Source organism: Lytechinus variegatus, chromosome 3 (assembly GCF_018143015.1).
Source record: "Lytechinus variegatus isolate NC3 chromosome 3, Lvar_3.0, whole genome shotgun sequence".
NCBI lineage: Eukaryota > Metazoa > Echinodermata > Echinoidea > Temnopleuroida > Toxopneustidae > Lytechinus > Lytechinus variegatus.
Window position 1 is genome coordinate 28,152,709 of NC_054742.1, and position 14,460 is coordinate 28,167,168.

Sequence of the window (14,460 nt, forward strand, 5' to 3'; positions counted from 1 at the left end):
GTATCAACAAAACACCCCAAAGTGTCATCATGATATTATGTTCCTTTAGTTTATGTGCTTAATAAGAAACTGCTAACAAATAAATTTTAACAATTTTTCTTGCTTACACCGCAGGGTGATCCCGGTGTTTCTGGAGTTCAAGGATCGCCAGGAAGGACTGGAGAGCGAGTAAGTTCGATTATCATCACTATCGATATTTACGTTTTCATAATGAAGCGTGGTTACTCCTAAGTGTTTATGAATTCATTGTTGTGGTGATCATAACTATTATAAAAATAACATACACCTAAGTGATAGGATGACGATATGTAATTCTTAAAATGACAACAACAAAAGAAAAAAAATGATTGAAATGAATTGTTATTGCTTATTTGATTCGGTATTGACAATTATTAGATTGCATGTTGCAAGAAGAAGAAGAAGAAGAAGGAGAAAGGGGAGGAGGAGAAGAAAAAGATGATGCTGGTGATATGGTTGTTGTAATTTGTAATGACAATATTCATAATCATGATGGCGCAATGGTCCACTTTTTTGTAGCAATTAAAATAATCATTCACTAATCCATTCTATTCTGTTCTTATCGTGTTTAGGGAAGCCAAGGACCACCTGGACCAATCGGACCTTCTGGAATGCGAGGACAAAATGTAAGAGAAAAATATAATTTCTGGACTTTGTTCCTTTTTGTGAAACCTTGACATGATTGGTATGCCGAATGGGACCTTACCACACATTTTTAGTTAATGATTCATGTGTTGTATAATGAATTGGATTGGAAATACTTTTTCAGATAGATAAATCAAATCAAAGAAGAGGAAGCTTTTAGGAACCCCGGACAAGACGTGAACATCATGCCTTGAACATAAAAAAATATATAAATTTTCACATCCTTCATCGAAGCCTGCACGATCCGAAAATAGATTTGATGCTTAATAGTTAAGTGAGTATAAGATTGGAACTAGAATGTGTTCTTTCACAGATTCCTTTTTATTTTTTCTCCCAAAATTGTAGGGAGATGCTGGAGGACCTGGACCCAATGGACCTGATGGGGCTAAGGGAACACGGGTACGTTTCTAATATAGAATCGTTTGTATTAGACAGAATTTATCAGAAGCAAATGACAATCAATTGCAAATTATTAGCCTTTATACCCCATTAGATTCGAATTTGCGACCAGTCTTTGAGCTCTACTACTGAGAATAGTAGTAGTAGAAGAAGAAATAGAATAGTAGAAGTAGTAGTAGTAATAGTTATAGTAGTAGTCGTAGTAGTATTAGTAGTAGAAGTAGTATTAGTAGTATTAGTAGTATAAGTAGTAGAAGAAGAAGAAGAAGTAGTATTATTAGTATTAGTATTAGTAGTAGTAGTAGTAGTAGTAGTAGTAGTAGTAGTAGCAGTGAATATGATGCCACTCATGGTGTGTGGATTTGAGTTTTGTCAGATGTGTATCAATCAGATATGATTATTTACGTCTGGGACCGACCTTTAACGTCACCATCCGAAAGACGTGACCAGGGCTCGAACCTCTGCGTCAATTTGTAACTTCCCCACATAGCTTGGATTACAGGCGCACGCCACAACGCCCAATTATCCAAAGCTCATCCAAAGCTCTTTTTAGCCACGTAGAGGTCGCTCTTACTCGAAAGGAAACCATAGTCATTGAGCAAAACCAGTGTTAAATTCAATGAAGACATTCTCTTAAAGTATTGTTTTCTTTTTTCCAGGGAGCCCTCGGAGAGAAAGGATCAATGGGACCACGCGGAATTCCTGGAAATCCTGTAAGTCTTTCTGCATCATTTCGAAGGGAAATGTCTAATATATGCAGCACTTTATAAATGTTGTATATAATTGCGATTATTTTAATTAATCACAGCCTTTAGATTTATGACTGTGATAAAAAACATTATTGTTTTTTTTAAATACTTTTAATGCATTCGTTAAGGATCTTCAGTATTAGCTCTACATGCATCTATAATGGAAAAGAAATGAATATGATAAAGTTCATTTACCTAAACAGTTTCTTTCTACGCGTTTTTAAAGTCATTTTATGATATATTTTCTTAATGAGAGTAAAACATACATACTTGAATTATTGCAACAACAAAATTGTTTATGGAAAATATTAATGTGTGATTATTACTTCTCTTATTAGTATTCTCCATAGGTTTGCGCCTCAGATCCTAATAACTAAAGTTTAAAGTGCTGAGAATTCAACGAATTCTTAAAAAAAAAAAAAAAATTGTCCCATATCATGGTCATCATCAAGGGAGAACGTAAAATGCTAGTATTTGAAGAAGAAAAATACATCATCCGTAATATCAGTTCTGCATCGAATACATTGTGACTAATGTTATCGTAAACCCTTATCATGCAAGAGAAAACTGGGCAATATACATTTCATGTTCATTACGTGGTGGTAATTGCCAACGTTAGCATGCGAGTACTAAGTAGTTTGTCATTATTTTTGTTTGATGACGTAGGGTGCTGGTGGAGCCCCTGGTGAACGTGGACCTGCTGGTAACCAAGGAGAGAAGGGCGAGGCCGGACCCTCAGGCGCTCAGGGACGTGTTGGTCGTGTTGGAGTAGTGGTAGGTTTAATATACTCGAGAATTATGATTTAACTTGAACACATTAGTTGCAACTATGGAGAGAAATCAATTTAATTGCATTTGTATCTACGATAGTCATTTGCCAATGGGTAAAGGTTTTACCTCACACAAGAGAAACAGTGTTTCTTCCAGGTATCTATGCCTTTTCGCATTCTGCCAATTACTAATGAAATCAACATTTAAAAAATCTAAAATTCCCGAGGCCGAAATCAAACACAAGCAGTAACAAAATAATAAACAATTGAAATTCTTCAATAGCGTACATGATTAACTTATTTAATGATATACTGATGACGACATTAGTAATATGAAAATAACTTTTCTTCTAATTTCCTACAATTAGAAATCCCTTTTAAAACTTTGAAAACAATCTATCAATCTTATAACATTTTTTTTCTAGGGTCTGCCCGGTGCCCGTGGATCTCGTGGAGAGACTGGTCTTGAAGGAGCAGTTGTAAGTATCTTAGTCCTTAAATTGTTGGTTTCCTCCAAATATTCCCTAAATAATTTAAATGGAGCTATCTACTACAGAGAGTGAACTGTAAAGGAAAAGGGTAATGTATAATTTAGCAGCATCTTGATGTGTGAATGTGATGAGAAACATGGAAAAGGGAAGCGCGAACATCCTGAATGTATAATGCCATGACAACATTACACGAACGGTATTGTATTTGTTTAAAAAAACGTACCTCATTTACAATGTTCATCACTTTTATGTAGGATTCTATGATAAATTGATGACAAAACTTGTATACAATAATTGTGAATTGGGGGTTCCAAGTTCTACAAGAATTGTATTTTGGTAGATCCCTCCATTTATACAGACGCACAGGAATAAGATAGCTTTATTCCATAGGCCTATTTAAAACATCATGATATTGTACGAACATGTTAATACTTGTACTCACCTACACACTCATCATGCTCATGTCAGTTTTCATTCGTTTTTTGAAAAAAAAATCTTGGAATCTCTCTTGAACTTTAAAATATGATTAGATCTGTGAACACTAATTTCTCAATATCGCATCTCTTATGTGAAAAAAGACAATTTTGATCATAAGGAAAACAAATCTGCCAATACTTCTTTGTTATTATTTTTTTTAATTAATAGCACAGTAATTCTCAATGCACAAAAAATGAGTGGAATTAATTTTCATGAAATCTAATTATTATAGAAAATTGACTAGCAAGCAGGCCCCAAAATGTACATTTTGTAAACCAATGATTAGTTATATCGTTAATTTGATGTGCAAAAAGCCATGATTTTGTCAAAATGAGAGTGTTGGGCGGGAGGGGGGGGGGTGGAAAATAGCCCCTAAACTAAACCAGCACACCAATGTTTGCCTGTTTACTAAATTCCTTTTTATATTTTGTTACAATTCAAGGGACCTCTAGGAAGCCCAGGTATGAATGGACCCACAGGACCACGTGGTGAACAGGTAGGGTATCATCATAATTATTGCCATCAATAAATCAGAAATTTAACAAGAGTTGTTAGTTTTAGGCTTTCAACGTTCAAACATAACTTAGTTTAAATCTTATTTAATTCGTTTGTTTTAATAAAATAAAATACATTTTGTTAGAATAATTGTTTCAATAACGTCTTTTTCCATGAAACATAAAACTATAAGACTATATCTCATTAGTTTTCGTTTGTCAATTAATTTATTTGATATTAAATATAAAACTTTTATCTATCTTATATCGTGTATTTTGTAATGTGGGTATTTTTTCTTTCTTTCTATTTTAGGGACCACCTGGAAACGCTGGAAATAATGGAAAAACCGGAGATATGGGACAACAGGTAAAAAACTCTTATGATTCAGTTACTGTCCCGTTCTGAATATTCATATCGTGTTAAACAACAATTAAACTGTTTTAACATTATTGACGAATTTCGTTACACATTTAGAAAAGTCTGAAAATCATAGCTGATAGCTTTCGTCACTAGTTTAACGGGCTTATCCATTTTTGAATTATCATTTCCCTTTCTATTTCTTTATCCTTCTATATATTTTTTTCGTCGTCCTCGAACCGCATTTCTCTTTACATATTTAATATGGCAATATTTTTTTTTTATTTGCACTAAGAACAGTGTAAATCCTTATTGCTTCAAAATTATGTTTTAATAACATGATATAGCTCACGAATATGAATGTCATCAACATTGATTATCTTCATCATCCATGTTATCCAATTTACCGTGGCTTTAATCTGATTAACCGTAAGAAAGGATGCAATCAAAATGAGTGTAAGTACACGGTAATTATCATCATCGCCACCATGATTATAATCATCATCGTTATCATCCACATTTTGCCTGCTCATATTTTATGTAGGGAGCTAAAGGACCCCAGGGTAATCCAGGATTGATGGGAGAGCGTGGAATCGAAGGACGTCAAGGACCACAGGGTGCCCAAGGAGAAACCGGCCGCGATGGACATACGGTACGTGGTCGCTGTCCATTTCTTTCCGAAACGATTCTTGGGCGAGGCGGACGAACATTTAGAAGGGGGGGGGGGTTGACGTACATGTATATCAAATTTACAATGACAGTGTGTCATTTGCTTCTTCTATTTCCCTGACTAAATGATTGATTGATAGATACTAGTAGATGTTGGCGAAGGATCGAGTTGTAGGTACAGATTGTAGGTCTAGTTAAGGAGTTAGTGAGTGGAGGGACGCGGTTGAGCTAGGATAAATTAAAACACAATGTTACTCCCATTTAGGGGATCTGTTTTCAGATGACGTCCGATTATTGATACAACTTAATTTTTTTTATAAAGTTTGCACAATTTTCATGTACGAGTAATATGTTGGTAAATCCATTTGGAATAGTAGATTGTATCCAACATCAAGTACTTAAAATATGTAATTTCGAATTCAAACCCGAATCAAGACTGTTTTTTAATACACAATTAAGAAATACCTGTGGACAAGGAATGTTTTAATCTAACCAAACTCTGCTACGATGCCTTTGGGATTTTTATAAATTATTTTTGAATTGATGAAGCAAAGTTATTTGGACTTATCACTTGTTGTTTCCTTCCACAGGGAGCTCGCGGACCTGTTGGACCCGCTGGTTCTCCCGGTGACCTCGGACCAGGCGTAAGTAACTTCATCCACAATAATATTACTCATCCCCCAAATCATGAAACTAACTCAAATTGATTGAATATTTTGTATTAATTATCTTAAATTTGGTAATATAGCTTCCTCTGGATCGGATCGAGCTATATGATCACGAATTCGTGAAAGGATGTGTTTACTGGTATAAACAGGGTGCTGCAGTTAACGATTTGGAATAACCTATATGTATTACGATATAGGATGGATTTGTATTGGCTACGACGAAATGTCATACAAAACTACATTAACACATTCATTTTTAGAACAGCTTTGCACTAAGGCTCAAATCAACTCTATCAAATCGCATCGTCGGCAGTTTCCCTTTTTAACATTAGTTCTCGCATAGCTAGCCTTATGGCCACGTCTATGATTTATAACGATCATTACTTGCAAATTCAACACCAAGCATGTGAAAGGGACTCACATTTTTACGTAAGGGTTCAGTCTAGTTGTCGGTTTATTTTTTTCTATCTATTGCATTTGAACTTTATATTTCCTAGGGTATTGCTGGATTGACCGGACCCCCTGGACCAGCTGGACCTTCTGGAAGACCTGTAAGTACTTTTCTTTCGTTTTCAAGGTGTAAGAAAGACTAGGCCTACTACACAACACATCTTAAAACCTTTATCATCTCTTTCTGTCAACTTAGTCAAGGGAACTTGGAATGTCACATTTTCTTCGTGCATTGAATCTCCTTGGTTACACATTACTTAACGTTATTGACATTTGATTTAAATTAATAGTGAGGTAGTCCCAATATCCCTAAATAAAACAAGTATCCATCGACATGTAAATAAAATTGTACCACAGTCATCAATTTAGGCCTATAATATGACTATATTATAAAATAAGCATGTTGACAGCCTTTTTGGTGGGGTTACTTTCCCTTTTTAAATTAAAAAAAATATTGACCTACAATTTATTGTTCACGTGGAGCGTTGTGGCCCAGTGGATTAGTCTTCGGACTTTGAAACAGAGGGTCGTGGGTTCGAATCCCAGCCATGGCGTAATTTCCTTCAGCAAGAAATTTATCCACATTGTGCTGCACTCGACCCAGGTGAGGTGAATGGGTACCCGGTAGGATTTTTCCTTGAATGCTTTAGCGCCTATTAATATGGCGGCTCAGCTACAGCCGGGGTAATAATATGATACCAAGTATCAAAGCGCAGTTGAGTATATGCACATAGTAACTGCGCTATATAAATGGACATATTATTATTATTATTATTATTATTATTATTAGCATAATGACAGTGGAGATTTGAAATATCAAAAGAAATATATTGCACGTAGGACTGCTGTACAAATCCAATGTCGCTCCAACAAAGGCCATTGGGAACTAATTGGATTTTTAGGGAATCTTCTCCAAATTCTATAGCGTTACCAACAAAATCTAGAGCAAGCCAATGTCTTTAAAAAAAATGTTTTGTATACACAGGGGGCAGAGGGAGCCGCAGGTATCGACGGTAACGCAGGACTTCGAGGAGATACTGGACCCAAAGGACCACCAGGTGCACAGGGAGCTCGTGGACTTCCTGGAGCCAATGTAAGTATCCAGACAACTGATGGCCTCATTTTGGTCGGGAGAGTCCAGTGAATGGTAGCCATATACGTCTATTGAACTGAATTTTCATGGTGTATCGAATTGGCATCGTACTATTATACACAATATACATGTGAGTGGGTTAGGTATTTCTCATTTTGATGAGGTGGTTGTCGATTGATCTGGATTGCTGCATGACGAAATACTAATAATCCTTCATACTTTACAATTGGGTTTGGTAACTAATGCATATCAGGGTGTGAGCAAGCAGTTTTTAGCAGATTGAAGGCTGCATGGTGTCAACGTATTTTTAGGGGGTAACTATGAGATAATGAAACCACGCTAGATGTTATTTCATCTAATATCATTCCGATGTATACTTGTAGAAAATAATTGGGGTAAGTGGCTAGAGGGAGCAGAGCGACTAAGAACGGGGTCTTTCGTTCTGTAAGTATTCTAAATTACAAAATTCAACGATGGAGCTTTTGATGGGACAAAATGTACAAAAATTGTACAGCCCCCCCCACTTCCCTCCTCTGCGAGAAGCCATCAAGGTGTATCTTTAGATGGATATCTACATCAGCTACTACTCTATGTTTGTCCGTTTCATCGTAAAACTTCAGAGGGTTTCATAATCAAACACCTTCCTTCATGATACAAAATGATCTGAAATTCATCATTGCTGAATGCATTGTTTTTATGACAGAAGTGATATACATCTGACACGCGAGATTGTATACCATGAAAAGCAAAAATTGCAATGCGTCCAGTGCTTTTGGGTCGATTCAAGCTATGAGAGTCTAAATTCGTAATTAAAAGAAGGGTTTTCTGTCGTTTCTTTATACAGCTTGTCGCCTCACATTCACACAGGAAGAGGTCAGAGAGAGAAAGAGAGAGAGAGAGAAATGATTTTTATATATGGGTTTGTTTATGTTCCTTTGCAGGGACGTGATGGTAAGGATGGTAAGATTGGACTGACTGGACTCAAAGGATCGAGGGGAGACGCTGGAGCTAGAGGAACAGAAGGAGTACCTGGCATTTCTGGACCAAGGGTATATATACCCCCTACCCATCCAAGAATTGTTTATATTTTATTGTTTATTTAATAACAGCTTACAAACACCCCATATTTGTCTTTCAATATCATCCTTAGCTTAGGTTATTATCCCGTGAATCCAGTATTTTCATTTATTTCTCTTTTTTTTCGTTTCATATTCCACAGAATTTCCAATTTACATTTTATTTTATTTCCAAAATGCCAGTAAGATAAAGCAAAGCGGCAACAAAAATTATGATGCAGTAAAATGACACATTATTGAAATGAGAGGAATTTATTCAAAATGAATACCTGTATGTATGATATAGGTTACCAATGCTTGTAATCATTCATACTTTTTTTAGGGTTACCTCTATTTTTTTATGTTGCTCTGAGATTCTCCTTATCAAAGTAGATATAAGGGGAACAGTCACTGTAAGAGGCATTTACTTATATTTTGTTAATATAAAAGTTATTTTACTGCTATTGTAATAAAAAATAATTCATTGTGTGCCTTTCTGTCAGGGAGCCCTCGGAGCCATTGGAGCTCAGGGAGAACGCGGTCACCGTGGCAAGGTCGGATCCCAAGGACCCGTTGGATCTGCTGGAGAAGATGGATCATCTGGCCCAATGGTAAAGAATCCTTTTTCCAATCCACATTTAGTCTGGACTCAGTATATTTTTTGCCTTGATTTTCCTATAGGCCTACACATTATACATTTGACCATTTCCACCTTTGAGCTGCCGAATTGCTGTAAGCTAAGATTGCGTTAATTATCTGCACGGGTTTGATCTCGACATTGAATTTTAAATATCATGCGCTTCTTCTTGGACATGTTGGAAAGAACTTGTTCGCAGTTTAACTGTTCTACCGTATGCACACTAACCCTTACACCCACACACACACAAAAACAATAGCAATTGTCACATAAAATATGAAAATGAAAGATCAGATAATAGTACATGACTTGAACACACTGATCATGTATTTTGTCTTCAAGGATATTAGTAATGGCCATGACTAAACCTCTTCTATTTTGTTTTTTTCCCCTTTGATTCTAGGGTCCAGTTGGACCTGCTGGTCCTCGCGGAGAATCCGGTTCTGCTGGAGCCCCGGTAAGAATATTATCATCTTTGAAAAACAGTATTAAGTTATTTATTTCATACTTAATATTTCTCCTTCAAGAATAGGTATAAAGCTTAAAGAGGTAATTTCTAATAACGTCCGGATGACATTGCTAGTGAAATAAATGAAGACACTCTTGCACAGTGCTCAATTTATCTGCAATCGTTGTTATACAGTTGTTAACTGAAACAAAATGTTTCACGAATGGAAAGGTAATAATTTGCCTTCCTGTCTAATACCACGGAAACCTTTCAAGGTAATGTAGGCATATAATTTTACGTATATACTATTTTGAACAATCGTACAGATTTGTTGATTTTTTTTAAGGAATTCTCTTCTATTTCAAAGCGATATAATTGATAATAGAATAATGTAAAGTCACCAGAAGTATGTACTAACTTTGTGAAGCTTGATTATTGCAGACGTGTTATTATAGTGTACATGGTATCGCCACATTTATTCTTCATCAAATAAGAAACACGTTTTGAAATAATTATTTATATTACATTTATCAATAAAAATATTTTTCATTTTTTGTTTTAATTTTCCCCATTTCTAGGGACACAAAGGACAATCCGGTAGGCCTGGAGCACCAGGTGCTGGCGGAAAAGCTGTAAGTAACCTTCTGTGATCATAAGACGTTTTATGCGAGACTTACAAATTGATGCAAAAGGCGTATTGAATTTTTTTGATGCAAAAAAAAAGATTTACCTCGGCACTATGAATTCAGTCCTCAAATGAGACCCGGATAATTTTGTTTTCATACCCTCCTTAATAGCATCATTTCATGGAACTACAGTTGATTTTCCTACCCCTTCCATCCGATTATCTTGAATATAGAATTAGATAGCCCGTGACTTACAATAGTTTTTCTTTTTCACTGCATGAAATGAGAAACCAGTATTTTCAAGAAACTAATGCCTTGAGGTATTCCCAAATGTCCAGAAACATTGAAAACATTATTTGATTGAAAATGGATTCTTATCTTTTTTTTTGTTGGAGTGAAATATCTTATATTTAAAAAATATTATTCTATTTTTTTTTGCTCAAATTGACATGTTCCTTTCTTTTTGCAGGGAGAGCCTGGACCACGTGGGGATCAAGGATCTGATGGAGTTCGTGGTCTTCCAGTAAGTAGTGAATTCCAAGATTGGACCATTTTCCTTGTGGCACGAAATGCAACGATTTCATTTTAAATTTAACTAACTCCTCCCCAAACTCGGGCATTGAAGTATTAACATGATGATTCTTGATGTGTTTTATGTTAATATATTTCTTCACAATAACAAATGCAATTCTTTTACAAAATCACATTTTCGGCCGATCATTATTAAAAAATACACAAAAAGAAATCCATCAGTATAGGAATAATTTGTTTTCTTTTATTTGTTTAGGGAAACAATGGAGCAAACGGAAAGAATGGAAAGGAAGGACCCCGTGGACCCCCGGGACTTCGTGGAACACATGTAAGCCTTTTGTTCTTCAATACATATTAGCTGCCAATATTACTCTCCGATTTTCCTTTTAATTTTAAAATCCAAGTTTTTGAATATATTCATGATGTTAGATCGATATATTTTGTACATGTTCTTCATTCTACGAACAATTTCGATAGGCAAAACAGTTCTCTATTTTGGAAGTATATTGTCAAATTATACCTCCACTGATTGTAGTTGCATACATTCGTGATTCCGAAGCTTCGTTATTCCGAAGGTTCGGATATTCCGAAGGTTCGTTATTCCGAAGGTTCGTATTTCCGAAGGTTCGTAATTCCGAAGGTTCGTTAGTCCGAAAACGAACTGAGGTTCGTAATTCCGAAGGTTCGTTAGTCCGAAAACGAAATGATTAAAGAACCTTATTTCGTTTTCGGACTAACGAACCTTCTAGTGAACAACGAACCTTATTTCGTTTCCGGATCAACGAGCCTTCGGAACATCGAACCTTACTTCGTTTTCGGATTATCAAACCTTCGGAATAACGAACCTTCGGAATAACGCCACAAATGTTAGGATTAACGAACCCTTTTACGTTTTTGGATTACGAACATCGAGGTATAGGCAATTTACGTGTTTCGGAATTACGAACCTTCAGAATGAAGAACCTTCGGAATTACGAAGTGTAACCAATTGTAGTACATGTCAGTATTTTATTTCTGGTCATGTCCTTGAATGTAATCGTATTGTATCACATTGTGTCACTCACAAACACCAAAGAGTGAATATAGTTTATTTGCCACGAAGTTGACCTGACCCTATCATCAAATCACGAAGATCTGATATCTTCTTTTCCATATCGTATAGGGTATGCGCGGAGAACGTGGAACTATTGGAACCGCAGGACAGCCCGGACCCCCAGGACCACCCGGACCTCCTGTAAGTAGACCATAAGAACAAAATTATGGTGCTTCTTTTAAAAAATAAAAATGCTTCATAAGGTTTAAAGACAATGAGATAAAAAGAATTACAATAATTCATGATAAAAAATGTTAAGGTACCATTTTAAATGGGATATGTAGTAGATCATATCGATTCTTGACGTTTCCAACAGTCCAAATATGTACACATACAGTCACTCGTGTATGAAATCCAGATAATATTTTATTTTATTATTGATAAGATCACGAAAATGTTGATAATAATGATAGTAATTGGTCCTCAAGGCAATAAAAATAATGTCAAAGTCTAGATAATATGATTCAATATTCAAACTAGTAGTGTTAAAAATATTTACACGATAAAAACAAATGAAGAGCATTCAGAAGGGCGTGTAAAGTGAGAACATATCATATAATAAAGGGGTCGCGAGAAAGTTTCGAAAATGAGGGGTGGGGGTGACCACTTCAGAATCACGATTAGATGTTAACTTTATACACACTTCTTCAGAGCTCCCTCCCCTCGGTTTCGCGGCCATTGTAGTTTATAATTAAATACTTTTGAAATTTAAGAAAGCTTTCAAGGACTGATAATCGTGTATATAGGTTAGTCAAATCCGATTTAATAACGTCACAGAATATACATGTATAGGTATATTGTTTTATATCGAATATAGTAGTTTTTTTTCTTTTCACTACTTGATATTTGAAACTCGTGAATAAAATGTACGATATCATGATATGTAACAGAATACTGAACATGCAGAATTCTGCTTACGAATGTCTTAGATAACATTCGTGTGTGATTGTTGTAGGAAAGGAAGTTCAACATGATCAAGTTCTATCATTTCGGGTATGAGTTATTAAGTTCCGTGAAATTAATGAAAAATTCAATCTTTATAGCTGCTGTTTAACAGAAACCAATCATTCCTCTCATTGACATCATCTTTTTTCCCTTCCAATTTTCTTACAGGGTGAAGTCCAAGTTATGGTGAGTTGATATATATTTTGTTTATTGATTATCGATTCGAATTTGTGTTTGAATTTTTCATAAGTATTACTGAGAAATTAGAAAAAAAAACCCACGTATTTGTTGGGTTGAGTGGTCTTTTTCCAAGCAATGACACTCATCTCTTGACTTTCAGCGTACTCAGTTTTAGTCTAAATTCAATCATTGTAAACTATGTCAAAACTCACTAAATATTGCATTTGAAATCGATTGACCACGATTTCTAAGCATTCATCTAGAAATATTACCTACCTGTTATTATTATATTTCATGCTACAGGGATTTGCTTACCAACCACCATCGCAGGCATCAAAGGGACCAAGCCAGTACTCTCATTACGTAAGTAATACACTGAAGTGGTATTCAGATCAATATAGTTGGAGTCGTTATTTAAACTTCATACATCCAAATTGTGGTCATTTTGGATACCTGATGGGATGAAGAGATCCAATGCCAGTAGCATAAGATTAGATAATTGGAAGATATGCTTGTAACATGTCGTCTCCATGACGATGATGATAAAAAATATATATTTCAGAACTGGGCATTTAGAAACTCAAGCATTTGGAAACTGTTGGGATAACTTTGTATCTCATTAATACTTTAAGGACCTTAAGCACCCATCTTGGGTAGATTTCCGTGCTCATTATTTCGTTGTTGCCTTTTCTTTTATATCATTTTTTGTGGCATTATATTTAGTACCGTGACGAGATCCCCAAGACAGTGGAAGAGCTGGATCGTACTAAGTTTGAGATGTATCTCGCCAAGTTTGAATTCCAAATCCAAAGCATGTACGCCCCCATCGGCAGCCGTGAGATGCCAGCACGTAGCTGCAAAGATCTCTTCAAATGCTTCCCAGATGCTGTTGATGGTAAGGGTGATGATTTTACCATCATTCATCATACAAATATGATATCAAGTTCAACAAGTTCTATTCTATTGCAGATATCGTGCGAATAAATCTTCCTTCATAATTTCGAATGAAGATAGGATCATTGCATGGGCAACTCTGTTGATCTGTTCAAAGTTCTGACACCAACAATTAGTTTTAAAAAAATGCAGATCGATTACAAAAACATTTTGAGTATTTTTTTGATATGGAGAGAAATTAAGGTTTAAGATTAAACTTATGTAGTTGGATGTCGTAAGCCTTCGTGTTTTTTTAACACACTGGCTGAACTTATTCATCATTTCAATACTCGCCACTGATCTTTAAATCTAAGACATTTAGAGTAGCTTTATAGACTGTGACTTAGCATTAAACGTTACAAATTTCTCGGCCCGATAAAATATATGCATTTCAATTATGCCATATGAGACTTTCAGATTAAAATTTATTATAAAAATTATTTGAAATTATAACATGAAATGATTGGGTTTTTCTTTTCAAAAAATAATCTTATTGCTGTTTGAGCTGAAATAAAATTTCCATTTGATTTTTTTGCCAAAATTGTTAACATGAAAATAACTTTCAAAATGAAATGTGCAAATTTCAACATAAAAATAATGTTGTATGTAGTTATTAGATCCTGAAAAGGGATTAGTCATGAATTTATTGCTTAGATATGACATGAAATTGAATTTTGACAATCGTTAGGTCTACTAAACGAAATATTATGCATACAACTTTATTATAAGTG

The 14,460-nt window shown here is 35.3% G+C and overlaps 1 protein-coding gene across 1 annotated transcript in view; it reads left to right on the top strand.

Annotated features, from left to right (window-relative positions):
- The window catches only part of LOC121410689 (collagen alpha-1(I) chain-like), a 59,936-nt gene that overhangs the window by 41,236 nt on the left and 4,240 nt on the right, over positions 1-14,460 (top strand). Inside the window, exons 46-67 of the mRNA XM_041602936.1 lie at positions 115-168; positions 591-644; positions 1,009-1,062; positions 1,722-1,775; positions 2,478-2,585; positions 3,007-3,060; positions 3,992-4,045; positions 4,357-4,410; positions 4,946-5,053; positions 5,661-5,714; positions 6,236-6,289; positions 7,174-7,281; positions 8,223-8,330; positions 8,840-8,947; positions 9,377-9,430; positions 10,000-10,053; positions 10,517-10,570; positions 10,835-10,906; positions 11,741-11,812; positions 12,785-12,802; positions 13,100-13,159; positions 13,520-13,691. Of these exons, the coding sequence (XP_041458870.1) occupies positions 115-168; positions 591-644; positions 1,009-1,062; positions 1,722-1,775; positions 2,478-2,585; positions 3,007-3,060; positions 3,992-4,045; positions 4,357-4,410; positions 4,946-5,053; positions 5,661-5,714; positions 6,236-6,289; positions 7,174-7,281; positions 8,223-8,330; positions 8,840-8,947; positions 9,377-9,430; positions 10,000-10,053; positions 10,517-10,570; positions 10,835-10,906; positions 11,741-11,812; positions 12,785-12,802; positions 13,100-13,159; positions 13,520-13,691 (1,582 nt within the window). The remainder of the gene's footprint in view (positions 1-114; positions 169-590; positions 645-1,008; positions 1,063-1,721; positions 1,776-2,477; positions 2,586-3,006; positions 3,061-3,991; positions 4,046-4,356; positions 4,411-4,945; positions 5,054-5,660; positions 5,715-6,235; positions 6,290-7,173; positions 7,282-8,222; positions 8,331-8,839; positions 8,948-9,376; positions 9,431-9,999; positions 10,054-10,516; positions 10,571-10,834; positions 10,907-11,740; positions 11,813-12,784; positions 12,803-13,099; positions 13,160-13,519; positions 13,692-14,460) is intronic.